We start from the raw sequence: 25976 nt of genomic DNA, 5'->3' as shown, positions 1-25976 counted from the left end.
ATTCAAAAAAGGAGAAGATCGGACAAGTTATGCAAAAGCCAAACCACGTGTTTGAGGAAAAAAATGGAAAAATAAAAAATAAAAAAAAAATAAAAGAAAGGTGAGGAGAAGATTACACATTTCTGGTTGCCACAGCGGTCGAATTATGATGAAAGATTTTGTTCCAGGTAAGAGAGTAGAAGTCCTTTCTTCTGCTTGAAGCAGACAAATGGAATCAAATTCCAATTTTCTTGACTCTGTTCATTGGCATTGCTCATGCAAATGTGCTTTCTATAAAAGTGCTTTCTAGAAAAGCATTTGTAACTTGTAAGGTACTTCCACAAAAGCCTTAGCACCTAAAGGTAAAAGTATTTTTTTAGAGAAGCATTTTCAAACGACTCTAAATAATGGATGGCGAAAAGAATAATTAACTTGATTTAGTAAATTATTGTCTGGATTGCGTTCAAACCATATGGGGAATAATTTTATTTAAATGCTCTAAAAACGACCACCGTTAGTTTGGTCTTTTGACAATTCGATCCGATCACTGTCCTAGGCTCCCATTATTGACTCGTGACTTATGAAGTTTGACTTGACATTTCTCCCTTGTCTTCAATCAACTCTTGTTAATTCTTTTTGCCAACAACACAAACATTTGTTACAACTTGCTTCTAGTAATTTTACATTACAGTCTAGAAGTATATATTTTTATTTGTAAGTGAGAGATTTTAGATTCGATTCTCGCTTAAGACCAATTTGAACCATATTATTACTAACCTATTATGAGGCTAAAACCTCTTCCTCCCCTTAGTGTAGATAATATCGTTTGTTCAAAACAAAACAAAAAAACATTAGCATTTTATACCTTTTAACTAGCATCAATGCCATATGAAAACTTCCAAAAGTTGTTCAAAATGCTCCTCAATTGAGGAAAAAGTAAATAAGAGCAATGGTTCATGAATTAGGATTAAACTCGAGTTTTGGTTCTAGTCATTGTTATTAGTTTTTCGTCTAAACTATGCACGTGAGAAGTGTGTGGTCATTTCTATGTTGCTTGATAATCGTATTTGTTGAGTTATCTGAGTATCTGAAAATGTTTTGTCACTTAATGCTACGCTCTAATGATATTCTTCTTTATTTGTAAGTGAGAGGTTTTAAGTTTGGTTTTCGCCAAAGGCGAATTTGAACCGCATTATTGCAAACCCATTGTGAGGCTTAGCCACTCCCCCATCCCTTAATATAGATAATATTGTTTGTTAAAAAAAATAAAAAAGTATTCGAGAATGTTTTGATAATTTTACACATAAATTTTTAAATTCTTCTTTCTAAGGACATAAAATACAACACTATATTCTTATTTTTTTTATCCTCCAACACTTTGATACAAATTAAGCTACCAATTGCGCAACACCATCTCATGACTATTAAAATTAATTGTGAAACTCATATCAATCAACATGCGTGGAAATATTACACCGAGTAGATGCTATCCTACTGTCACAAATACACAATAGTAAGGTACCATATGATACGTGGGATGAGACAAACGCAATGGAACGAAATGCACTCGTCCCACGTTTGGTGCACCAATTTGATTGGGACGCGCTATCCTGTAGAATAGATTTTAGTCAATTTTTTGTGCCACCCTCCTCCTTTGGAACAACTTGTTCCAACCCATGGAACACAAAATTATAACTTTTTGGACAACAATACCCTTCTTATTTTTCATTAATTTCACTTCGAATATTAAACAAAATTCTAGAGATATCTCCATTTCTGCACAATTAGCATAAAATATTCATTAAAAATTGAAATTTACCTCAATAGATCAACTCAAAAACTGAGTTCTCTTGTTTTTCTGGGAAATCAAGCTTCTTTAATCACACTTCAAATTTTCCGGGAAATGAGTGACAAGAACCCAACAAAAAGCAATTTTCTTTGCGTTTGATTTCCATATTCAAAGAAGAAAAATAGCAAAACGAAGAAAACTCAAATCGGATAAAGGGTTCCTGAGAAAGCCAAAGAGAGGAAATTTTATGGGGAAACAAATAGGAAGAACAGAAGGGTATTGGGGAAAGTTGGTGAAAGGACATGGCCGACGTCGTTGCTTGATGGATGGGACATCAAGGATTAGGCAGAAGATGTGAGGGAAGACGTTGAACTCGTCGGAGTGGGCAGGTACGATTGTCATTTAATTTTTCATTCCCTTTCGGCCTGAGTGTACACCAAACGCAGCATGGAGCCTCCGTTCTGTCCCTTTTTGTCCCATTCCGTCCCGTCTGTGTACCAAACAATACCTAAATTAAATAACCATGTGGCAAAATCCGAACAAGGAGATCACCAATGATCAGTGGTCCAAACGCACCGGAACCTTAACCTGCGGCCCCTTTCCCACTAGTAAAAAACGTCCACGTGCCTGCCTACCACACATTCGCGTATATATATCCCTCGCTGCCCGCTGTCCACCTGGGCAGCTTTCCCTCCTCTTCCGCGGCCACTCACAGTCGTGCTTCCGCGTATCCTCCCCGCTGCCCGAAAATCCCGGTCAGCCACGGTCCAGCGCTCACATTCTCCTCTTTCAACAGCTTCGACTGCTTCTTTTTTAACAGACAAAAAAGGAAAGAAAAAAACAATTAAATCGAAAAAAAATTACAAAAAGTAAATTAAAATTTGCGATCCTATAAATTGATCCGAAGTTGCAGTCAGTAGAAAGAAAGCGTCGGTTTTGGTCGTTTCGCGGAATGTGGAGGGCAGCGCGATTTGCCGCGTCGCGGCTGAGCAACCGGTCGATGAGGCCGTTCTCGACGGCGATTCCCGGCCCCTGTATGGTTCACAAGCGCGGCGCCGATATTCTCCACGATCCATGGTTCAACAAGGTTGGTCCGATTCACCCTTTTTTATTTTTTTGTTTTCTGCAGTGTGATTTGAGCTGAACTTTTTTTTTTTTTTTTAAAAGAAATAACTTTGGTTGATGTAAACGATAGAACCGTACAAGGAGTGAATTTGTACTGCTCGTCTTGATTCTTTAAGCATACATTGTGATGATTTTATAAAGTGAAGGTGAAATTTTTCGTCGCGGTTCGAAGAAATTTTAGTTCTGGAAAGTGATGTAGAAGTTAAATGGATCGAAGGGATACTTTTTTCTTTTCAATTTTTGAAGTGGATGGTGCTTGAAATTTGCTGAATTTGTTTGAACTGTAAAATTTGATGATTTTTTTGTTTTTGTTTTTGTTTTTTACTTTGTTTAATTCTCTTTTCTGAATGTTTGTTTTCATCAAGAGCAGGACACTGGATTTCCGTTGACTGAAAGAGATCGACTAGGACTTCGCGGTCTCCTTCCCCCTCGTGTCATATCGTTCGAGCAGCAGTATGCTCGTTTCAGTGAGTTTCTTACATAATTTCCCCAAGTAGAACATATTTGTACATTGTTTGACTATGAAACTTATGTCCTAGCAAGGAGATGTTTTGTGATTTCTTTTTAGCATTGGCATTGAGGGTTTATGCAATGACATTTTCGTGTGGTTTAACTTTTTAGTGGAGTCTTATCGGTCGCTAGAGAAAAATACTAAGGGCCAGCCAGAAGGTGTTGTGGCCTTGGCTAAATGGAGGATTTTAAATAGACTGCATGACAGGAACGAGACCTTATACTACCGAGTAAGTTTGGTTTCGAATTTGTCGATATCAACAACTTTATGTAATCCATCGTCTTCTGATGTGGTTTTGGATGACGCTCATTTCCAGGCCCTTATTGACAACATCCAAGATTTTGCTCCCATAATCTACACTCCTACAGTAGGATTAGTATGTCAAAATTATTCTGGGTTATTTAGGCGCCCTCGTGGAATGTACTTCAGTGCAAAGGATAAAGGGGAGATGATGTCCATGATCTACAACTGGCCAGCTCATCAGGTAAATGCTACCAGCTTTTATTTTTCTCCAGGTTTTGAGCCCCATTCTGATAACCTCCATTTATCTATATTTTTAACTCCTTAATCCTTAATCTTCTTGTTCTTATAGAGGACTTAAAACACCCTCACATAAAATCTGTCTCTCGTTTTGTCAAAATACAGCATATCTTGATGCTTCTCTGTTGGGATTATTTTTTATTTTGTAGACTCCAAAATAATAACTTTCTGTTCTACTCCCTATGTTTCTAGTCCTTTCGGTTTGTAGTTGGTATTCATTTTCACTCTATATTGCAGGTAGACATGATTGTCCTCACAGATGGCAGTCGTATTCTTGGCCTAGGTGACCTTGGAGTTCAGGGAATTGGAATTCCAATAGGAAAACTTGATATGTATGTTGCTGCAGCTGGTATTAATCCACAAAGAGTATGTTCTCTCTCTTGGAGTTCACATCTTATGTTTCTACTAGTATTCATGTTACACTTGTCTTGGTAAATAAATTATTCCGGTAGATCTTATGTCGCTTAACCTATGTACCTCTATGACAGATACTACCGGTTATGCTAGATGTTGGTACTAACAATCAAAAGCTACTTGAAGACCGTCTTTGTAAGTAATATATGAATTCAAAATTTTCTGTTAATTATACTCAACCAAACATAACAGTGCCACAGTGTTTACAAAGCATTTAAGTTGTTGTAAGGAAAAGTTGTAATGACAGCGACTGTTTACTGTCTTTTTCTTGAGCATGACTTTACCCTATTAAAAGTTATACGACCAAAATATGAATCATAATAAATATGCAGTTTGACTACATATTAGAGTTTAATAATTTTTTTTTCAATTTTAATAAATTTCTGTTAATTATATTATGTTATACAACTTTTCGAATTTATTCTTGGCTTCTTTTCTATCTTTACATTGAATGACTGGACTTAATGCTTCAAAACTTTCCAATTTACATCATGAGGATACCTTTTCTCATGATTTTAATTTGACAGATTTAGGACTTCGACAACCTAGGTTGGAAGGAGAAGAGTACATATCAATTGTTGATGAATTCATGGAAGCTGTTCATACACGTTGGCCCAAGGCCATTGTGCAGGTCTATTTTTGAGATGCATTAACCTTTTATATCAGTTTGGTTTCTCCTTCCATAATAACTTGATTGTTTTCACTTTCATCAGTTCGAGGATTTTCAAATGAAGTGGGCTTTTGAAACACTGCAACGCTATCGTAGAAGGTTTTGCACGTTCAATGATGATATACAGGTGATAGTGTGGCTTTCTGTCTTTTATGGATTTGAAAGGTATATGCAGTGGAATACAGATTTCTGCTCAACTGAAATAAGTACCTCTGATAGTTGTGCTTCCATGTATTTTAGGGAACTGCCGGTGTTGCACTTGCGGGACTACTAGGAGCTGTAAGAGCGCAAGGTCGACCATTGAGTGACTTTGCTAAACAAAAGATAGTTGTTGTGGGAGCCGGCAGGTACTTTACATGCTCGTTCACTCTGAATGATTCATATATAGGCTATTCACTGGTTGCCTTGTGCATGTTATTGGCACTTTGTTCATCCTTTTATTCACTCTTTTTTGCCTTTCAGTGCGGGACTTGGTGTTCTTAACATGGCTGTACAGGCTGTTGCAAGAATGTCAGGGAACGGTGAAGCTGCTGCAAAAAATAACTTTTTCCTGATTGATAAAGATGTATGGCTTTATGTTTTTTCTTTAAGATTCACCACCATTATGTTAAACGGATTACATACATGTGCAGCAAATTTATTCTATAACGACCTTATGGTTTTGTCAACTATTCACTGTAGTTACACTCACATCTTTATTGATATTGCTACCCTCTTGGTGTAAAGAAGAGAGACATAGAATCAGCTGTGTTCTCAAAACTATTTTGGCCTTTGAATGTATGTATCTAGGTTTATCTGAAGAATCACTAAGAAAGTTGTTTGGGTGCAGGGTCTAGTTACAAAAGAGAGGAATAAGATTGACCCCATGGCTGCACCTTTTGCTAAAGATCCAGGAGCAATTGATGGGCTTAGGGAGGGAGCTAGTCTACTTGAAGTGGTAAATCTCAAAGGACTTCACTGTACCCTCTATCACAGAAAGTGGAATGATGTTGATACAAGAGAATCGAATCACCTTGCTTAGTACTAGTTATCCTCTCGATTTATATATCATAATATAAATATCAAATGTTTCGCACACAATTTCGTGCAGGTTAAGAAGGTCAAGCCTCATGTACTTCTTGGTTTGTCTGGTGTTGGCGGTGTTTTCAATCATGAGGTGGATACTTTCTCAATAACATTTGGTTATATTTATAAACGTCTCTTAAATTGGATCACTTTACTGAAGATGATTTGATTCTGTTAATGTTTGTTTGTCTGGTGTGGCCTTTTGCTAATTGGTACGTTGTTAGTAAACTATATGGGTTTTTGTGTCAGCAACTAGCATTCACGCATAATGTTTAAACAATTCTTTTGGAATGAATATAAGATTTGCCAAGAGAGATAAGCCTGTATATGTACATGCCATAGATTTATAAGAATATCCATGAGAGAGAAACCAAATAAGACTTTGATTTCAGTGTTACTGATTCAGATTACATGATTTATGATTCGATAGCTCAGTTTTTATTCTGATCATGATTCAGATACATTGATAATTTAGGTTCATATTATATAGCATTTGAAAAATTCATTGCTCTTCCCTATTTGTTTACAGAAAATATTGTACTTCCTTTTCTTTTAAGATGGTTTCTTATAGTTATTGGTTGGTATTCATTTAGGTACTTAAAGCAATGCGAGAATCTGATTCAGCTAAACCTGCGATTTTGGCTATGTCAAATCCAACCATGAACGGTTTGTTCCTCTGCGCCTCATCAAACCTCACAATTACCTTATGGCACCTAAATTCGTGGCTGACTCTGTTTTCCCTTTAAAATTGGAACAGCTGAATGCACTGCTGAAGACGCTTTTAAGCATGCTGGTGAAAACATAGTCTTTGGAAGTGGAAGCCCTTTTGATAATGTTGATCTTGGTAATTTCCTTGTTAGCAATGTCTTTATTGTACCGCAACTTCTAAAGTTTTTTTTCTACCCGAGTAGTTTGACCTTTAAGTGTTCTAAATATGTTGGCAGGCAACGGAAAAGTAGGCCATGTAAATCAAGCAAATAACATGTACCTGTTTCCGGGGTTAGTTTCCTATATCTTAAGCTTTGAACTAACTGTGCTTATACTTCAAAATACTAATATGGTTTTTTGGCTGCCTTTAATCCAGGATTGGTTTAGGAGCACTTCTCTCAGGAGCTCGTATTATATCAGATGGCATGTTACAAGCAGCTTCTGAATGGTAATCACATAAAACTTGGGTATTTCCTTGCTCGAACCTACAGTTGGCATGTTACAAGCAGCTTCTGCACTCTCTTTTCTTCCATGTTTACAATGTCCTATCTGACTGAGTCCAAGATCACATAAAACAGTGGTTTTGAAGATTTGTTTATGTGCTTTTGTTACATACAGAGTAATTATTTACTGGTTAAAGCAATTAAAATGCCTTTAGTTCTCTACACCCTAATAGCTGGGATTAGTGTTCTACTAGCCAAGCGATATGGAACTTTCACAGGTAGTATAAATCGTATACATACGATTTTGGTTATATGACTTCTGCCATCTCATTACATGTTGCACCTAATTAATTCCCATAGGCTGTAACGTGGGAAGGTATGTCAATTTGGGGGTGGCTTGTAATGTTTTATTCCTTATCTTGTTAGTTTGCATGCATTGAGGAAACTCATTTTTACCGCGTCATGAAATAATAGTAATATGATACCTCACATTACAAATTTATTGTCACTGCAATAAGAAATGTTAAATGAGAACATCATTTGAGCTCAATTTTGCAATGAACATCATTCGAGCTGAATTTTCCAATTAGTTTCTGACACAATGATTCTGTCCAGCCTCGCTTCATACATAACAGATGAAGATATCCAGAAGGGCATCTTGTACCCATCTATTGATTGGTAATATTTCTCACCTTCGTTGCGCATTTCATTTTATTAGTCTAGCATGCCAAACAGGATTAGAAATTTGTCTGACTATTCCTGTATATGGTGCAGTATCCGGAGTATAACTGCGGAAGTTGGAGCTGCTGTCCTCCAGGCAGCTGTTGCAGAGGAACTTGCAGAGGGACACTGTGAAGTCGGGCCCAAAGAGCTCATGAACATGAGCAAAGTAAGAACTTATCTACTATCTTTTACAAATTCAAAAGACCTTATACAAAAAGTTGCACAATGGAAAGTCAGTTTAGATTTGGAAAGCAAACTCGAAAATGTTACACTACTATAGCATAGAGAAAAAAGACACCGTTCTAGGGGGAAACACACACATTCGGATAATGCTACTCTAATGAGCATCTAATAGAACAACCATAACCGAGTACCTAAGCATGTAGGGTCCTAAACCCTCATTGCCTTCAGTATATCTTGATTTGAACCATCTCCGTCAAGCCACTGCTCACAACCTTAAAAAAAAATTAAAATTTCTCTGTTGAAGTCAAATTATCGGAATCATAGAACTCGGGAGCTGTCAATCTAGATAGATAATTGAATAGCTAGTACATATTCATACAAGCTTTTGTTAGTATCGATGCTGATTTCGAATTCAAGTTCTGAAGTCTCTTGAATCTTTTGTTTTTATCTATTCGGTGTAGGAGGAGATTGTGGAGTATGTGACTCGCAGTATGTGGTTCCCGGTTTACAGCCCTCTAGTTCATGAAAAATGAGGCTTTGGTGCTGTACTGCGCGCGATACGGTGCGGTCAGATGCTATATTTTTTGCAGCTCAGGCATCAATAGTTCTGCAGTCAAGCAACTTCTTTCTTGGCCTGTCTTTATAAATTCATAATTTACATGCTCGGAGAATTAGAAGACATTGAAGGGAACAGAAATAAGGCCCTCCCTTTACTAAATTGATAAGAAAGTAGCAATTAGAAACCCATTTGTTTGAACAACGCATTGATTTATGTGATCAAAATTATTAGTGGTGTCTTTGTTTCCAAATATCTTTCGACATGTTACGTCAATTTGATGTTAAAACATCTTTTATTTTCTGAACTAAAATTCTTTTCCCTCCTCTTTTTATCTCCTTTCTTCTCCTCTCACATACTTTATTTTGTCTTTCTCTTTTTATATAAAATTAATATAATATATTAACGTGGTTTAACCGTAATCATTCAAAGAGAATAGAAGGGAAGGGGAGGAAGAAAAAAATGGAAGGGAATCATCTTCATTTTCTCGAGTGGTTGAATATTCTATGAAAGATCTTTTGACATGTTACGTCAATTTAACGTTCAAACATCTTTTTTCTGTCGATTCTCATAGTAGTAGCTGATCGGAATTTTATTCTGGTCCTTTAAATTTCATTAAACTTAAATGGAACGGACTATAATGGTACGTTCCACGCAATAATACATGTTTAAAAATAAAAAATAAAAAAAATCTAATCGTTGATTTTTAATCACATTCAATGGTAAGAAAAATGGTAAAGTTTTATAAAAATTTCATGGTTCATTTTCATGTGGAAGATTTTCGGATGAAGGTCCATTTTCCACCCACCACCAAAGCGACTAACTTGCAACTTTATCTTTATGCAAAATTACAACAAAAATGTTATTATTATAATTTATTTGTACTATTATTTGTACCATCTCACTAATATAAATGGAACTCACATGTGTTAGTGAGTTATATATATATATATATATATATATATATATATATATATCTATTTGAGAGATGATACAAATTGATGATAAGCTAGGCGGCTAGTTATCATTCCCATTAATCTTTAGGCGTCTAAAAATTTAAAAATGGCATCTAGACCTTCTTAAGTATCCGCCTAACCAGCCCAGTTGTCCACTTAGCCCCCTAGACTAGCCTAGGTGCTTGTTTAGGTTGCGACTCTCACTTAAAAAGAAAATTGATAACTTTTATTTTAGATTTTAATTTTGCTCAATAAATTGAGAGACTTATTGAATACTTGGATGAACTTTCATTACATACTTGTTCCCCATATTTTCAATATGTTATAATACTTTAATCTATGTAACATTTTATTTTGCAATTTATATATACCAATACAACTAAGTATTCTTGTAAGTATAAGTAGGCACATATTTCTACGATGTATAATAAAATTACTAAATCTTTCTAGTCTGCCTAGGCCTAGGCGCTAGACCCCAACTCACCACTCGACTAGCTTCTAGTATCTTTTAGTAGGCACATATTTCTACGGTGTATAATAAAATTACTAAATCTTCCTAGTCTGCTTAGGTCCCACATAGCCGTCAAGGCGTTAGACCCTAACTTACCACTCGACTAACTTCTAGTATCTTTTAGAACCTTGCTCAAATTACAACTACCGTTTGAGGGTACTTAAGTGCCAAAGAATTTTAAACTCATTTGTTAAAATTACTTTGTAAGAATACTACTAACCAATGAATTACTGAAGTTCTAAAAAAACTACGACGTAAACACTGAAAATGATCTACAAATACACCAAACAAAAGGAATGTGACATTCAAGACCCTCAATGTGATTTTTTATCATTTTTGCAATACATTGCCATCAAGTTTAGCCTCATTTGTATGAAACTTTTATCCAAACATAGGGTAGCGTTTGAGTTGAACCACCTAGATGATGAAAGAGGGTACGACAATGAATTAGAATTATAATAGGTCCATAATTTCCTTCAATATAATAAAAATTATAATAAACGATAATATATAAATAGTGTTATTATTCTCCTTGGTACACAATTTTTTTGTTAAATTTTTAAATTTAAAGTGCATGATTGTTTTTATTTTTTTTATTTTATTTTTATGCCAATAACAGCTGATTGAAAAAATAGCAGAGGAGACATTGTTACTGTACATATTATGTGGCCACCTTTTTGTTGCTTCTGCCATTTGATGATAAGTCGATGAGGGATGATGTCTTGGAGACTGAGGTAACAGTTTGAGGCTTCATTTATACTGTGTGAGTTTTGACTTGTATTTTTAGATAAAATTAGAAGAAAATTGTTGATTGCTTTCTTCTATTCTAACCATTTTTGGAGGGCCGCCGACTACAGCTGGCCTCGCACACCTCCCGATATTTTTGCACGTGCCTCTGCCTATGCTACCCACGCCTACTGCCAACTTGCAGCTGAATCTTCATTGTGGACACGTCACCTCGTTCTTTTGCTTGTTATTCTAAATTTTTATGACTTGTCCATGTTGCTTCGGCAATTGATTTGCGTCGCTTTTGCGATTTTGTAACCTCTGTCTCGCGATGGTTTTGGTGAAGGTCTCGGTACTTGTTATGTCACGCCTTGTTTATAAGACATATCAATCTCGAGATTCTTGATTGTAACATTGTAATCGTACGATATACGATGAATAATTACGATTACAGAATTTGTAAGATTCTTATGAAAAGAATCCGGCAAAGATACTTAGGAAAAGAATCCGACTAGGATCCTTAGAAAAAGAATCCGACTAGGATCCTTTTCCATGTACTACCTAGGCCTTAAATTGAACACCTCCATATTCAAAAATTTCTTTTTATTCAAATTTTCTGTTCTAGATTGACTTGAGTTCTGCCACCACAAAATTATAAAGATAACGTGGGTATTTGCGTCACCTCGAATTATTTCCTTTCTACTAGCCTTCATGCACGGGCGTGAGCATGTGCAGAAGGAATTTTTTGAATCATGGTATGTTATGCATGATTTACACGTGTTAAATGTATTTATATACGTAAATTGACAAAAGAAAAACCAAATATTTGAAGTAAATGAATAATCTTAGATCAAATATTGTTTGTTAAAAAATAAAAAAAAACAATCATTTGACAACTAATTTAAGCACATCATTATCCACATGGGAAATATCTTTTTTATCACGAATGAATCACATTATTATCCACATGGGAAAATACTTTTTTTATAACTGGCATTACACGTATTTTAAGATGGGTTTGAACGTATTTAAAATTAGAGAAAATAATATTTAATGAACATCTGATTGAATCATATTATTACTAACCTATCGTAAGGTACTAATTAAAAAAAAAAAAAACTAGACTAATTTATCATTGGCACTATCTCTTAAAATGTTTTGAACACAACATTTATGATTTTCCTTTTTTTTTTTCCCCTTCATGTGGGTACCATCAACTTTCACTTATTTTTCTATTTTTTTTATTCTTTTCTCTCCCCACTTATTATTTATATTATAATATTATATTTTATGATAACCAAATTACCCTTGCATTATTGATACATTGTATTGGGCTGCTTTTGAATTTTTTTGGTTGAGGGGTAATTTGGTCCAATTAATTTTGTTAAAGCCGGTGACACCAAAACAGTCTTTCGGCTTTATATATCTCTACTAATTAATAAAACACTTATTGTCAACCAAAATCCTATGAAATTACTAGTTTAACCCTCTAATTAAAACAGAACATGAATAAGAAATATAGAACAGAAATGTAATTTCACACAACCAAATTTTGCTTTTTTTTTTTTTTTTTTTTCAAAGCTTCAAATACATAAATTCCTAACATATCTCTAATTTAAAAATAAAAAATAAAAAATAAATTTCTCACTCCCACGTTCCCTATTACTCTATCCCTTTCTTTTCTATTTCAAAAACAAAAATAAAAAATTGTCTTGCACACAAAGTCCATATGCCAATAGAAGATTAAGAAAATTCCAAAGAGAACAAGTTGACTCCTCAACCTCAGTGCAATTCCCACCATTAGAATTTAGGATTATTCGAAGCAACTTTTCCTCCAAAAGTAGTTAGAATAGAAGAAAGCAATCAACAATTTTCTTCTAATTTTATCTAAAGATACAAGTCTAAACTCACACATTATAAATGAAGCCTCAAACTGTTACCTCAGTCTCACAGACATCATCCCTCATCGATTTATCATCAAATGGCAGAAGCAACAAAAAGGTGGCCACTTAATTCCACAACAGTTTTTCACTGTTGTGTTTTGGTGTTTAATTTGTTTCTGAATTTGTAGATTCCGTGAATTTTTTCAGGTATGCAGTTGTAACAGGGGCAAACAAAGGATTAGGATTAGCAGTTGTCAAGCGGTTGGCATCAGATGGACTTACTGTGGTCTTAACTGCCAGAGATGAGAAAAGGGGTCTTGAAGCCGTTGACAAACTCAGGCAGTCTGGCTTGGCAGGTTCAGTGGTTTTTCATCAACTTGATGTGGCTAACCCTGCAAACATTGACTCTTTGGCGGGGTTCATCAAAACCCAGTTTGGGAAACTCGATATCTTGGTATGATCATACCTCATTGCTTAAAATGTTTTTGTCATTGCATACTTGTACCGAAGTTGGCCAGAGCAGTTTGATCCCCTCTCAACACATCTATTTTATTTTTATATTTTGTCAATCTGCACCTCTAAGTTAGAATATTGTTCAAATAAAATTTATGTAAATCATTGAATTGAAATTGGTTTCGTTAGAGGAGAGAAACTGTGAACCACAGAAAAATGGCTTTTGAGAGTGAAAATATAAAAACCCGAATTAAAAAGTAGATTCATTTTGCTTTTTGACTAACCAGTTTCACACATAAATGAAGACGACAGAAATCCTTAGGTTTTATTTTATTTTTTAGAACATAAGGTCATCTCCAATCAAACGAGGGCCAAATGACTCATTTTAACTCTCTAGTCCTTTAAAATATTAATATTTTAATAAATAGTACAGGGTTATATTTGTCTCCATCTCCAACCGAGGGCCTACGAGCCATAGGGCTCGTTTTAGTCCTGTCATAAAAAATCGTCTCCAACCGAGGGTCAAAAGGCTATAAGGTCAAACATAATTTATTATTTAAATTTAATGTTATTTAATGTTGTTTCATATTGTTTAATTTTGTTTCATGTTACTTAATTTAATTTAATGTTGTATAATGGCTTAGGAAGTTATAGGGAAAAAATAGAATTTAAAAAAAAATGGTTATAAAATAAAATAAAATAAAATAAAAGGGCCTACCATATAGCCGACAGGAATAAGTACAATGGTATCAGATATAACTGACCAGAATAATGAAAATTCTGGCCAACTCGGGGCTAGCTAAGTTGGGCCAGCCGATTGGCCCCTTTTTGTTCAGTGAGGCCCACAAACCCTTTGGCCTAGCCCTCAATTGGGGATAGTTTTTGAACTATTTTCGACCCTCTGGACCTTTCGGTTGGAGATGATCTAAAACTCTTTCTATAACTATCATAGACAATATATGACACGATCCTCAGTGCAATTTACAAGATTTTCCGTCTACTCAGTCTATCATCATACCTGGAGAAGTCGAAAGAAGTCAAACCTATCTAGGAATTCGTTCATAGAATATATTTGTCATACCCGAGAAAGATAAATCAAACCCCACCCTGGGCTAAATGCTATTTTTTAGGTTTTGTTCTCCTCCTAAACCCAATCCAACTATGCTAAATGTGTGGATTAAAAGCTAAAAGTCAAATAAAATCCAAATTCCCCCATAATGGTGTGGGCACCACCAGTGGGATCCCACACACATGGGCAGGTTTCCTAAGATTTATTGAATCTAACGACTAAGATTGAATCTAACGACTAAGATAGAATATAATCAAATCTAAGATTTAAATTCAACGGTTCAAATAATTAAAAATTTTATTTAACTCAAAATTCACCCAAATTTAGTGATTTTTCAATATTTATCGGAATTTAAATATTTTTAGATTAAAATGTTCATAAAATTAAATTATGATAGTGTACATAATTTTTTTTAAATTACTTTAAAAGAAAAAATTAGCCTAAATTTAATTTTTAATAATCTCAGGTTAAAAAATTTAGACCAGAAGAAGGGTTGGAGCAAAAAAACTGTTTCTGGGCTAAAAATTTTAGGTTTTAGTCCAAGGGTTGGAGATGGTATAAGTGGCTGGACTTTAGGGTTTGACAAAGTAGCACACCTTTGGGCGCTTTGAAGGGCATTTGGTTTTGTGGTTAGTTCTAAGAACACAAAAGGATCTACCAAACTTACCTTTTTATTTGCATTTTCTATAATTTCTTACTTTTTAATTGCTTGTGTGACTGGAAAAGCAATATTGAAAGAGTTGGGCTCTGCACAGGTGAACAATGCAGGGATTATGGGAGCCACCATAGTAGATACCGATGCTTATAAAGCTGCAACAGCTTCTGTTGTTCCGGTAAGTCTTTGACATAATTTTTCTCACAAGGCCACTTTCGGTGCCTACCATTGATTTAAATTGGTTAATTTACTAGACTTGTAAAGGAAAATGATCTGTGTAATGTCATTTGGAACGATATTTTCACTGTGATAGTTTGATGACTCATGACTGATGTGCATGTGAACCTGTAATTAACAAATTTTTTGTTTGGGGTGGGTGTCTGATGCAGGAAGGAACTGATTGGAAGAAAATTATGACTCAAAATTATGAGTTAGCAGAAGAATGTGTGCACACAAACTATTATGGTGCTAAACGAACAACTGAAGCGCTTATTCCACTCCTCCAATTATCTGATTCACCGAGAATAGTTAACGTTTCATCTTCCTGGGGCAAGTTAAACTATATACCTAGTGACTGGGCTAAAGGAGTTTTTAGTGATGCTGAGAACCTAACAGAAGAGCGAATAAACGAGGTGTTGACTCAGTTTCTAAAAGACTTGAAGGAGGGCTCAATTGAAAGCAAAGGCTGGCCAGCTTTTACGCCCGGCTATATACTCTCAAAGGCAGCAGTGAACGCATATACGCGGGTTCTAGCGAAGAAGTACCCTGATTTCCGCATCAATTGTCTCTGCCCCGGATTTATCAAAACAGATCTGAACTTCAATGCTGGTAACGTGCCTGTCGAAGAAGGTGCTGCAAAGGTTCTGAAGTTAGCATTTCTGCCCAATGATGGTCCTTCTGGCTTCTTCTTTGTTGAGTCTGAAGTAACAGGTTTTTGATTGAAGATGATCTGTATTATATATGCAAATGTTGCCTTTGTATGTGCTTTATTTGGGTAGTAGCTTGAATGTATTCGGAACATTCTTTCTGTAACTAAGTACTTTATAACGCACCAAAATACTAGTACGTTTTCCAGTGAGCATTTCACCTTGTTGGTCGGTATGTATATAACCGATTATGGTATTTTAATTTGATTTCTTTGACATGGTTTATCGGTACTTTTATACTGTTGTCAATCCTATTTACTTATAATATACTAATTGCTGCGGCCTATTTTGGTGAGGGAAGAAAGAGAAGGTGCAGCACATAGAGAGAGAGAGAGAGAGAGAGAGAGAGAGAGGTTTGAGAATTTCTGTGATGATTTTTATCATGCTTTGTGGATTAATTTATAGTAAAATAACGCGTTTTACTTGCCCAAATAATACAAAGTTGGATAAATTACACAAAATTACATTAACTATAGGTCGAACCATAATCTTATACCTTATGTTTTAAAAATTATAATATCATACCTTATCTTACGAATTTGTTACAATGTCAAACCTTCATCAGTTTGTCAATTTCTTTGTTAAATGCTAACGTGACTTGAGGCAAGGTCTACTCCCTTGTCAAAGTGGAAAAAATATTAATTAAATATTAATAATTTAAAGATAAAATTATTGAAATATTTTTGTAAAAACATGTGGGACCCATCCTTTCTCTCTTCCCCTCTTTCACATCTGATATGTTTCTCTCACATTCTCTCTCTCCTTTATCTCTCTCACATCCAATTTCCTAAAATTCTTTCTTCCTCCATTCTTTCATCTTCATCCTCCCAATTTCACTAATCCATTTCATCTTTCCCAGAAATTTAAATCGGATGAGAGAAAAAAATAATAATAATTATCGGATGAGAGAAAAAAAATAATAATAATTCACCACTCTCCTCCTCTTTCTCTAGAAAAATTTCACCTTCATCCTCCAAATTTCACCATTCTCCTTCTCTCTCCCCAGAAAAGAAAAAAACAAAAAAGAAGAAGAATAAATTCTAGACAAAAAAATAACTTTTTTTTTTTTTGCAAGCGGCTCCATTAGGCCTGGGTGACACACCCCGACCGAGATCAGGGCATGCTGGCCGTCACGTGGAAGTGACGTAGCCAAGTGCACAGTGCAGAAGCTAAAACAGTAATGTGAAAGTATGAATAAATTTAAAAACTAGCATACAATAAGTGGCAATATGAGTGCTAGCGTAAGTGAGACGCTGAATTCAGAGCCTAAAGACTACAGCAGTCCAAAGAAAATGATACAGCAATAGTACACCCGAAGGTGACCCTACACTGGTGAGTGTCTGTCAGAAATGCCGAGACGCCCTCTGGGAAAACCACCGAACCTGCCAAGCTACTAGAACCTGGAGGGGCGCAAAACAAAAGTGTGAGTGGGCAAAAACAAAGCTTTTCGAAAATCATTTCAAAAACAATATTCTAACCCCTCGCCGTAAAACCTGTATACTTCCCAGAAAATAAACATATGCACGTAGGTATAAATATGCCAATCATGTTCAATATATGCCATATCGGAACCTCAGCCTGAAATGCAAGTGCTCAAATATAAATCACATCAATAACATATAATCTGGCAGCCGGAGTCACCCTACGTGACCTGTACGGCTGCGTCTAGAGCTCAAATCTCAATCTCAATAACTAAACCTGCCCACGAGTCGGAACCACCTAAAGTGGTCTGTACGACAGGCCTGGGTGTAATACGTATAACGATGTAATGCTACGATCACGTGAAGGCTGTGCGAGTAATCGCGGGTCACCTACGAGTCGGAACCACCTATAATGGTCTGTACGACAAGACTGTGCACCTAACTTGGATCCAAGTTGAGTGTGTGGTGCGGGAGGTGAACGACACGTGAAGGACTGTACCCTACTCTGGGCGGGAGCACTAACACCGGGGGTGCAGGTTATGAGCTCTCTAAGTATCTCGAGTCACCATTTAACAATAAACATGAAATACACTTACCTGGCACTTACCTATGCCTCCACAGCACGAACACACATATATATATATATATATATATATGACATATGCATAATTGAATATATAAATAACGTATGTGCCACTAATCATGCATGACCACCAATTATATAAAAGGAATGGCATATAACGAATAAGCATTTATACTAATTTCTGGGAATTAATATGTATATAGGTATATACGGAAAACCAAAAGCCCACTCACTGGTACGTGGAAGGGTCGTAGCCCCCCTGCCTCGCGTGAGCACGCTCGTCCTCGGGATACGTGTCACCTATATGCGAAAACACTATAAAAACGTAAATTTTAAAGCACATAACCATCCGTTCAAAATAACTTCTCATACATTGCTCAAAATGGACAAATGAATATACCAACGTGCTCTACACAACCTTAGGAACACACCAAAATTTTTAGAAAAATTTTTCACCGCCGCACGCGCCCCCACGCGCCGGCCACGCGCAGGCACGTGCCTGGCACACTGACGGCGTCAATTGACGCCGTTAGGAATATTCCGTCAAAGTTGACAGATTCCATTAACGGCGTCAGGAATATTCCGTCTCCTTCTCCGATCAGTCTCCGTCGCCGGCGCCGTCGCCGGAAAACCTGCAAATCGTGATTTCTCGCTCGTTTTTCAACCGTTTTTCATGATTTTTTCACCATTTTAACCCTTAGAACTAGTAGAACACGTCTAACTAAGTTTTAAAGGCTAAAATCTACGAGAATTCACCTGTCCAAAAAATCCATGATCGGCCAACTCGAACCAGGCTAACCCTACGTCCAAACTCGTCCAACGATGTACTCTCAAGCTCCTGGGAACCTCACAAGGACATCTACAAGCTCAAAAATTACAAAAACATGCGAGAATGAGTTTGCATGAATAGTGCTCAAATCAGAAAACCTCGAATCGACGTGAAAATGGTGGTTTCCCTACCTGAAAATAGTACGTCTGTGTTCCTCACAGCCTCACGAGCATGATGGTGTACCTGGCTCCCTCGATCTGCAAAGGTTTGAGGGGTTTCGAGTGTGGTCCGTACATATGGTGAAAAGGAAAGGGAAAGAGAGCACGAGAGAGAGAGAGAGAGAGAGAGACAAGGGAAGAGACTGAGAGAGACAGTGAAGGTGAGAGTGTGTGGGTGGCTCCCAACATGCCAACAAGGCACACAACCCACCAATAACACAAACAAACTAACTAGGGGCAAAATGGTCATTTCACATGTACGTTTCAATATTTTCAGGACGGGATATCACACTGGGGACAAGGTTGAATTTGGGGATCTGGAAGAGAGGAGGAAGAAGGCCGAGATGCGGCGGTCAAAGTGGGTGGCTCAATGACGATGAGGGGATAAAAATTGAGGTTGTTCTCAATTCCGAAGATGATGAGGAAGTCGTCTTCCGAAATGGGCGACCCGAAAGTTATCTTGCCATTGTTGAGCGAAATTGGGACACCAGAGGGTGGCGTGATGACAGAGAGGGAGTGTCCAGAGAGTAAAGTTGGGATCTTGGTGCCAACGAGGAGGGATTTGAGGTTTTGGATTGGGGAAGATGGATGAGGGTGATGGGTTTATAAGGCGTGGGTTCAGCGGTAGGAATTTGTTGAAGGAGGTTGAGGAGGGGGAGGAGCTCCATGGGAGGGAGGCGTAGATGGACAAGGACATTGGAACATATCAGAAAAAAGGGGGAGAAGAGAAAGAATTATAGGGGTGGGTCCCACATTTTTTATAAAAATATTTAAATAATATATATTTAATTTATTAATATTTAATTAATATTTTTATCCAATTGGTCAAGAGAATGGGTTCCACTCCAAGCCACGTCAGCATATAATAGAAAAATTAATAGACAAACTGACGGATGTCTGACATTGCAACAAATTCGTAAGATGAGGTATGACATTGTAATTTTTAAAACATGAGATATGACATTGTGATTCAATAGGAAAAGATACAATATCTCATAGGATTCCTAATCATAATCTACATAAGATTACACAATCACACACTTGCCAGTATTCTTTCTACAACACTTTCCCTTACGTGTGTAAAATACTCAAGTAGCAAACATGAGACAGTTAATGAAGTCGTCTCATCTAAGTTGATACAAGTAGCAAACATGAGGCTGGCCAACTCTGTATTGAAGCAAGCTCATTTTATACAGTGATTTGTGTTTCTACATTTTTCCCGGTTCCAAATGGACCTTTCATTAAAGATCACTCCCTAAAATCACAATTTCTTTTGTTTTCAAGTTATGGCCCCTGTAGTCTTTTTCACAGCTACCATAAAACAAAAATGCATTTGTTAGCAACTTCATCTAGCTTTTGTCTGAGGTGTGTGAAACATGTGATTAACAAATCGATCCAAATATTCTCAGGTGTTTCACACCTAGTTTCCTCCCACCGTGAGCTTCAAAAGTGGTCTTGTTTGGCATTGCTTTGGTAGGACATCAATTTAGCAAGTAAACAGTTGTATTCACAGCTTCACCCTGAAAATAATAAGGCATTTTCTTCTCATGGATCATTGCCTTAGCCATTTCCTTTAAGCAATTCTATTCTATTGATGTGAATAGGCCACTGTAAGTTGCCTTTCTAGATCCTCAAAGAAATTTAGGAACTCATAAAATGTGTACTCTCCTTTTCTATCACTTTCCTCAGTTTGTTAATTATGTCTTGAATTTTCATTTCCAACATGGCTTTACACTTTTTGAATAGTACAAATATTTCTGACGTCATCTTTATGAAATAAACCCAACACATCTTAGTACAATCACCTATAAAGGTCAAAACTACCTATTTTCTCCCATGGTTGCAGTTGCATCGGATCACATACAACTGAGTGCATGAGTTCTGGTGGAATTTTTACCACCAGCACGCTAGTTACCCGCCTGTCACGTAGGTGACCTAGGTTTGATCCCATGTAGAGACGCCAATTTCTTGATAGGATTTTTACCACCTGTAAAAGTAGAGATAAAAAAATTAAAATATTTGCAAGAAAATAAGGTAATCGTAGTATAAATGACTAAAGTAAGGTCGTTCTCCATAAGGATTGATATGAATAAATTGTATTTTTTAGCTAACTATTTAGGACAAGATTTGGAAAAAATTTGAAATTGTGAATTTAATTAAAGAAAAAAAATTGAATTAACTTTTAATTGAAATGCAGCAAGAGAAAAAAAAATCTTTTTAGGAAGAAAAATCAAATGTAAAAGTTACTAGGATTTAGCTGTCATCATTAATAATCCTATGTAGTTTTACCAATTATTTATGAGTTAACACATTCAACTTTGAAGGTTAAGTTTTCCTAATGCATATTCTACTTGTGGCATTCAAGTTAAAACATATATCTATCATGCAATCCATTTGTGGTATTCAAATCAAATCTAAACATGCAACCTTTAAGATATGACATTCTCCTTAAGTGAAATTACAATTATTAATGACAAGAAGCTTTACTCAATTCCAAGGTGGCAATCAAACATAAATTGCATCAACTTACTTGTCTAGATATCCTAATTGTGGCCAATTATCAAGACATATAGATAGTCTAAACGCAGTGATTAATAATTTAAAGTATACATGCATAACATATTAAGTGAGTTTAAAAGAAACTACACATTCATACTAAGGCTCATGACCTCACTCTAACAAAAGAAATTTAGTTACTCATATTCATAATTAAAAAGCAAAATATAATTAGAATAGGGGATAGAGAACACCTTGTATCGAAGTACAAAATCCAAAAGTTATGCCGAGTTCTCTAAAGTAGTGTGTAGAGAATCCTAATGCACGGGTATGCTCTATTTATAATACTACAATCAAACTCCTTCCTAAAAAAAGGTCTTTAAATTAAACTAGAAGACTAAATAAATTAATATATTAACATAACTTGGGAAACACATTCCTAATCAACTATGGTGAATCTGCCCGTTCAAAGATTCATCACGTTTCTAGACCAAAACAGCTCCAAATCAGGCTTAGAAGATTTTATTTTAGAGACCATGTCGTCCACTACAACTTTGTAGAAGGGCCAAACTTCAGAAAACGCCATCTTCATGCCCAAAGCTCATAACTAAGCCTAAAACGTCAATCTACGAGCACTGCACGTTGGTCCTTTATTAATTTATCATAATTCAATGGCTCAACATAAATATATGGAAATTTGACATGAACAACTTGAAGGACTCGCGAACCTGCTTCAATTGAAATTACTTCAAAATTCGTTCTTTTGATCACTTTTTGCTCATATAGATTCGTATGTCCTTCAATAGAAATGTAACCCAAAGTATCAAAGTTCTCACATAATAACTCACAAATTAATACTAAGAATAAGGTAAATATAGAATAATATCGACTCATCAAGTCCTAATGGTGTAGATGCTTTCCATGCTATATCTCAATCAAATGCTTCTCTATGTTGCTTCCCTACAACATAACCTTCACATGCTTCATGTATCTCCTTGGTCTCAAGCAGTCCACATACCAAATCTTGCTGCTATAGTGCCTTAAAATCTTGAAATCTAAAGGACCAAACCTCTTGTACCATGTCCATGCATTTCCTTCCATTGTTGTCCTTCTTGCAATTGGATTCACATAGTCCAGTGATAAAAGAAAACATCTATTTTCTGTCAGTAATACTCTGACCACTAAATTCTCAATCTACAATCATCAAATATCTCCACAAAGCAGTTGCCAAACAATAAAAAATACATATTCAATCATCTATCCTAGACTGAGTAAATTTTCATCTAATCCAAGTATGAACATGACATCCTTTATGTATCTCATCCCTTGCTTGGTTTCAACTACAAGTGAACCCTTTCATTTGACTTTAACCAACTCTCTAGTACCCGTTCTTACTTTTGCAGTAATAGTTTTATCAACATTGATAGGACTCATGTGATGTCATGTGGTTGCTACAACCACTATCCACATACTGAACACTAGATACCTTGTTTACAAAAGCTACATGGCAGAAATAGAGTACCATCTTCTTATGGGCTAAACTGGAAGGGAAGCCGTACCTTTATCACTCTGGTTCTCGATACCCCACTTACATGGTCAAGGAATGACGTGCGAAGGGTTCACTTTTTTCGGAAGTCGAGGCTTGAAGGGATACGCATGCCAATTATCGCAACCAAGTGATTCACAAATGTCTAGGTTGCAGATGACTTTCCCATCACCATTTTCTTTTTGACAGAGTGACTTTCGATGGTCATGAACTTCGTATTATTTTAGCACTAGTCCCACCAAAATGTTGACCTTAAAAATTACAAAGGCTACATGACATGTAGGTCGAGTAACTATGAGCTAACTACGTCCTTGTGAATGCAGGCATGCCAACTTGCAACTGAGTTCGGTCGGGTAAGTAGAATGAAGATGGTGGTGGTGGTGTTGCTTACGTTGCTGACTTCTGCACTGAAATGAGTTTGGCCAATGAAGGAACATGTCTTGGCCTTGGGTTATAAAACCTGAAGACAAAAGTTACTAGATCACTATGAAGTTCAATAATTGGTTTGGCATTCGTTGTGCCAAACAGAGAGTGACTTAGGAACACTTGATTTTGCTGAAGCTGACAAGATGACCTCTTAAGACAAAAAAAATGAAGAATTCTTTGTTCACCCAGAGTTGGACATATAACCAACTAACTAGTTGCAGTTCCGTTCACTGATCTGAATTGAATGTGTTATTGAATCGCTTGGTTTTACAGACCCAGTACTATTACTCCAAACTGAAGAAGTCACCAGTTATCAACACGGTATTGTTCACTTGTCCGAACTAAGGATGTGTTGATGGGAAGGTTGAGATAGTGCTTTCCCAAGGGGTTAAGAAGAGGTTCGTGTAAAGCAAGGGTTTTCATAGAACGTTTGAGTTGTTTGTTAAGTTGAATGAGACTTCATCTATTGTAGAACTTTCTCTATATATGAATGAACAGATGAAGCGTTTGCGATAAATAAGCCTACTGAGGCAGAGCTTGATGGGACTATATCTGCTCTGCATCTCCTTGAATATTCCTGTTCTCCTTTAGTGGCTATTACTTTGTTTCCAACCAGCCTCGTCCTTTTTACTTCGACAAGGATTTTGAATTTGATCTTATTATGAGACTCATTCATCTTTATTCAATTACGTAGGCATTCCGATCCTAAGGATAATTCATATTTATTCAAGGTTTTATCTCCTGGCAATTTAACTTGTATATGACTTGACCGAGCCCTCTAACTAATCTTTTCAAAAGTCCTTTTTTCTTCACAAGGACTCGATCGCAACAACCCTAATTGTGGGCTAAAGTTGGCCTTAAGCATGTCCATTGGGCCGAGGTTCACAATTCTTGGATCGGTTCTCCTTGGCTTAAACTGTCATTTCAGGCCCAAACAATATCAAAATTAGGATAACACAACATACTAGTAGCTTGGTACGTACCAAAACAAGAATTACATAATGTACCAAAATACTAATACATACCTAAATTAAGATTACATAATGTACCGATATTGTACCAAATGATTGGTACGTATAGTTGATCTACATATATGAGAGTCACTCGATTTAGATGTCATAGGATTGGGAGAATTTGACACCATATAGATAATGGCCATGAATAATTGTAAAACTTTTGTTGTTAAAAAAAATGGTACATTATATTTTACCACCTCAACTTTGGGTTATATAATATAACAAACTCATGCCTCATTTTTGAACATTTAACTGTCATAATCAACTTACGAATTTGTTGCAATGTCAGACCTCCGTCTCCTTGTCCGTCAATTTGTCTATTAATTGTTGGCATGGTAGGCGTAGAGTCTACTTCCTTGCACAACTCGATTGAGAAATTAATTAAATATTAGTAAATTAAGGAACTATTTTTTTTGTCTGAACAAAATTAAATTAATGAAATAAATTCTCTCCCTTCACAGTGAGCTTTCGGGTCGACCTATCTTGAGAGCAGAGAGCATGTTGATGGTCTTTCTTTGTTGAAGGGAAACTTGCGATGCGATACCTTTGTCAAATTCAACGCAAAGTTGGCTTTCTTATGGCGGCTAACCTTGTGGTCACTGGCTATGTGTTTGTGTTCATGGCGGCAGCGAATTTCCACCTTGCAGGATAGGATTTATTGATTTTTTTTTTTTTTTTTTTTTTTTGTTACTGCTCTGCACTTTGGTGTTGTTTGGGCTTTGGCTATCCCCATTTTTATTGGGCTTATCTGTTGTAATTGGTATTGAGCCACTATCTTTCAAAGAATTCATTGCTTTTCGACCAAAAAGAACGAGCATAACCAAGTACCTTAGCATGTAGGGTCCTAAACCCTCATTGCGTTCAATCAATATATCTTGATTCGGACCATCGTTGTCCAGCCACTGCCCACGACCTTAAAAAAATTAAAATTTCTCTGTTGAAATCAAAGGAATTGTCGGAATCATAGAACTCGGGAGCTGGCAATCTAGATGGAAAATTTAATGCCTAGTACATATTCATACAAGCTTTTGTTAGTACCGATGCTGATTTCGGAGTTGAAGTTCTAAGGGCTGGTTTAGTATTGCTATGCTTTAAAAAAAAGCTGATTCTGCTGTGCTGTGAGAATAAGCAGCTGTGAAATAAAGCAGCAGAGTGTTTGGTAAATTTTTTTGTAAAAGTGCTTTTGTAAAAAAAAAGTAGTATTATAGTGTTTGGTAAACTTTTATGTAAAACAGATGTGAAAAAAAGCCGGTTTTTCAAAGCTGGGTTTTGCAGCTTCTTGTTTTTGGCTTTTTTTCACCTAAAACTGTGAAAAAAAGCTGAAGCTGAATGTTTACCAAACACAAAAACAGCTCCCAGCTTTTTTTGATACTAGCTTTTTTCAGAATCACCTCAATACCAAAACAGGTCTAAGGGCTGGTTTGGTATTGCTGTGCTTTGAAAAAAAGCTGCTTCTGCTGTGCTGTAAGAATAAGCAACTGTGAAATAAAGCAGCAGAGTGTTTGGTAAACTTTTTTGTAAAAGTGCTTTTGAAAAAAAAAAAAAAAAAAAAAAGCAGTATTAGAGTGTTTGGTAAACTTTATGTAAAACAGATGTGAAAAAAAACCAGTTTTTCA

At 36.2% G+C, this 25976-nt stretch overlaps 2 protein-coding genes across 3 annotated transcripts; both read left to right on the top strand.

Annotated features, from left to right (window-relative positions):
- Positions 1 to 2570: 2570 nt before the first annotated feature.
- Positions 2571 to 8945, top strand: LOC103935555 (NAD-dependent malic enzyme 2, mitochondrial). 2 transcript variants are annotated; one of them, XM_048566200.1, is made up of 19 exons: positions 2655 to 2855; positions 3264 to 3360; positions 3515 to 3633; positions 3721 to 3888; positions 4182 to 4310; positions 4433 to 4493; positions 4886 to 4989; positions 5072 to 5155; positions 5269 to 5375; positions 5491 to 5593; positions 5858 to 5965; positions 6119 to 6184; positions 6687 to 6759; positions 6851 to 6937; positions 7038 to 7092; positions 7178 to 7249; positions 7860 to 7922; positions 8019 to 8133; positions 8612 to 8945. In XM_048566200.1, the coding sequence occupies exons 1-19, from the start codon at positions 2721 to 2723 to the stop codon at positions 8681 to 8683; spliced, it is 1818 nt and encodes a 605-aa protein (XP_048422157.1). In that variant the 5' UTR covers positions 2655 to 2720; the 3' UTR covers positions 8684 to 8945. The 2 variants fall into 2 exon arrangements, with proteins under 2 accessions (XP_048422156.1, XP_048422157.1); XM_048566199.1 differs by lacking the exon at positions 8612 to 8945 and having other exon boundaries at positions 2571 to 2855; positions 8019 to 8463.
- Positions 8946 to 12739: 3794 nt separating this feature from the next.
- LOC125469147 ((+)-neomenthol dehydrogenase-like) lies at positions 12740 to 16101 on the top strand. Its single transcript, XM_048566192.1, has 4 exons — positions 12740 to 12900; positions 12990 to 13236; positions 15060 to 15137; positions 15349 to 16101. The coding sequence occupies exons 1-4, from the start codon at positions 12881 to 12883 to the stop codon at positions 15895 to 15897; spliced, it is 894 nt and encodes a 297-aa protein (XP_048422149.1). The 5' UTR covers positions 12740 to 12880; the 3' UTR covers positions 15898 to 16101.
- Positions 16102 to 25976: the final 9875 nt, after the last annotated feature.

This window comes from the organism of the source record quoted next, unplaced genomic scaffold (genome assembly GCF_019419815.1).
Source record: "Pyrus x bretschneideri cultivar Hongxiangsu unplaced genomic scaffold, Pyrus_bretschneideri_v1 Contig40, whole genome shotgun sequence".
In the NCBI taxonomy this organism is placed as follows: domain Eukaryota; kingdom Viridiplantae; phylum Streptophyta; class Magnoliopsida; order Rosales; family Rosaceae; genus Pyrus; species Pyrus x bretschneideri.
This window is presented reverse-complemented; position numbering and strand designations above follow the sequence as displayed.

Coding starts and splice junctions, on each gene's coding strand:
- LOC103935555 (XM_048566199.1), top strand. CDS start 2,721: ATGTGGAGGGCAGCGCGATTTGCCGCGTCGCGGCTGAGCAACCGGTCG. Junction 4,494..4,885: donor GCTACTTGAAGACCGTCTTT/GTAAGTAATATA, acceptor TTAATTTGACAG/ATTTAGGACTTCGACAACCT. Junction 7,250..7,859: donor TTACAAGCAGCTTCTGAATG/GTAATCACATAA, acceptor GATTCTGTCCAG/CCTCGCTTCATACATAACAG.
- LOC125469147 (XM_048566192.1), top strand. CDS start 12,881: ATGGCAGAAGCAACAAAAAG. Junction 12,901..12,989: donor ATGGCAGAAGCAACAAAAAG/GTGGCCACTTAA, acceptor GAATTTTTTCAG/GTATGCAGTTGTAACAGGGG. Junction 15,138..15,348: donor CAACAGCTTCTGTTGTTCCG/GTAAGTCTTTGA, acceptor TGTCTGATGCAG/GAAGGAACTGATTGGAAGAA.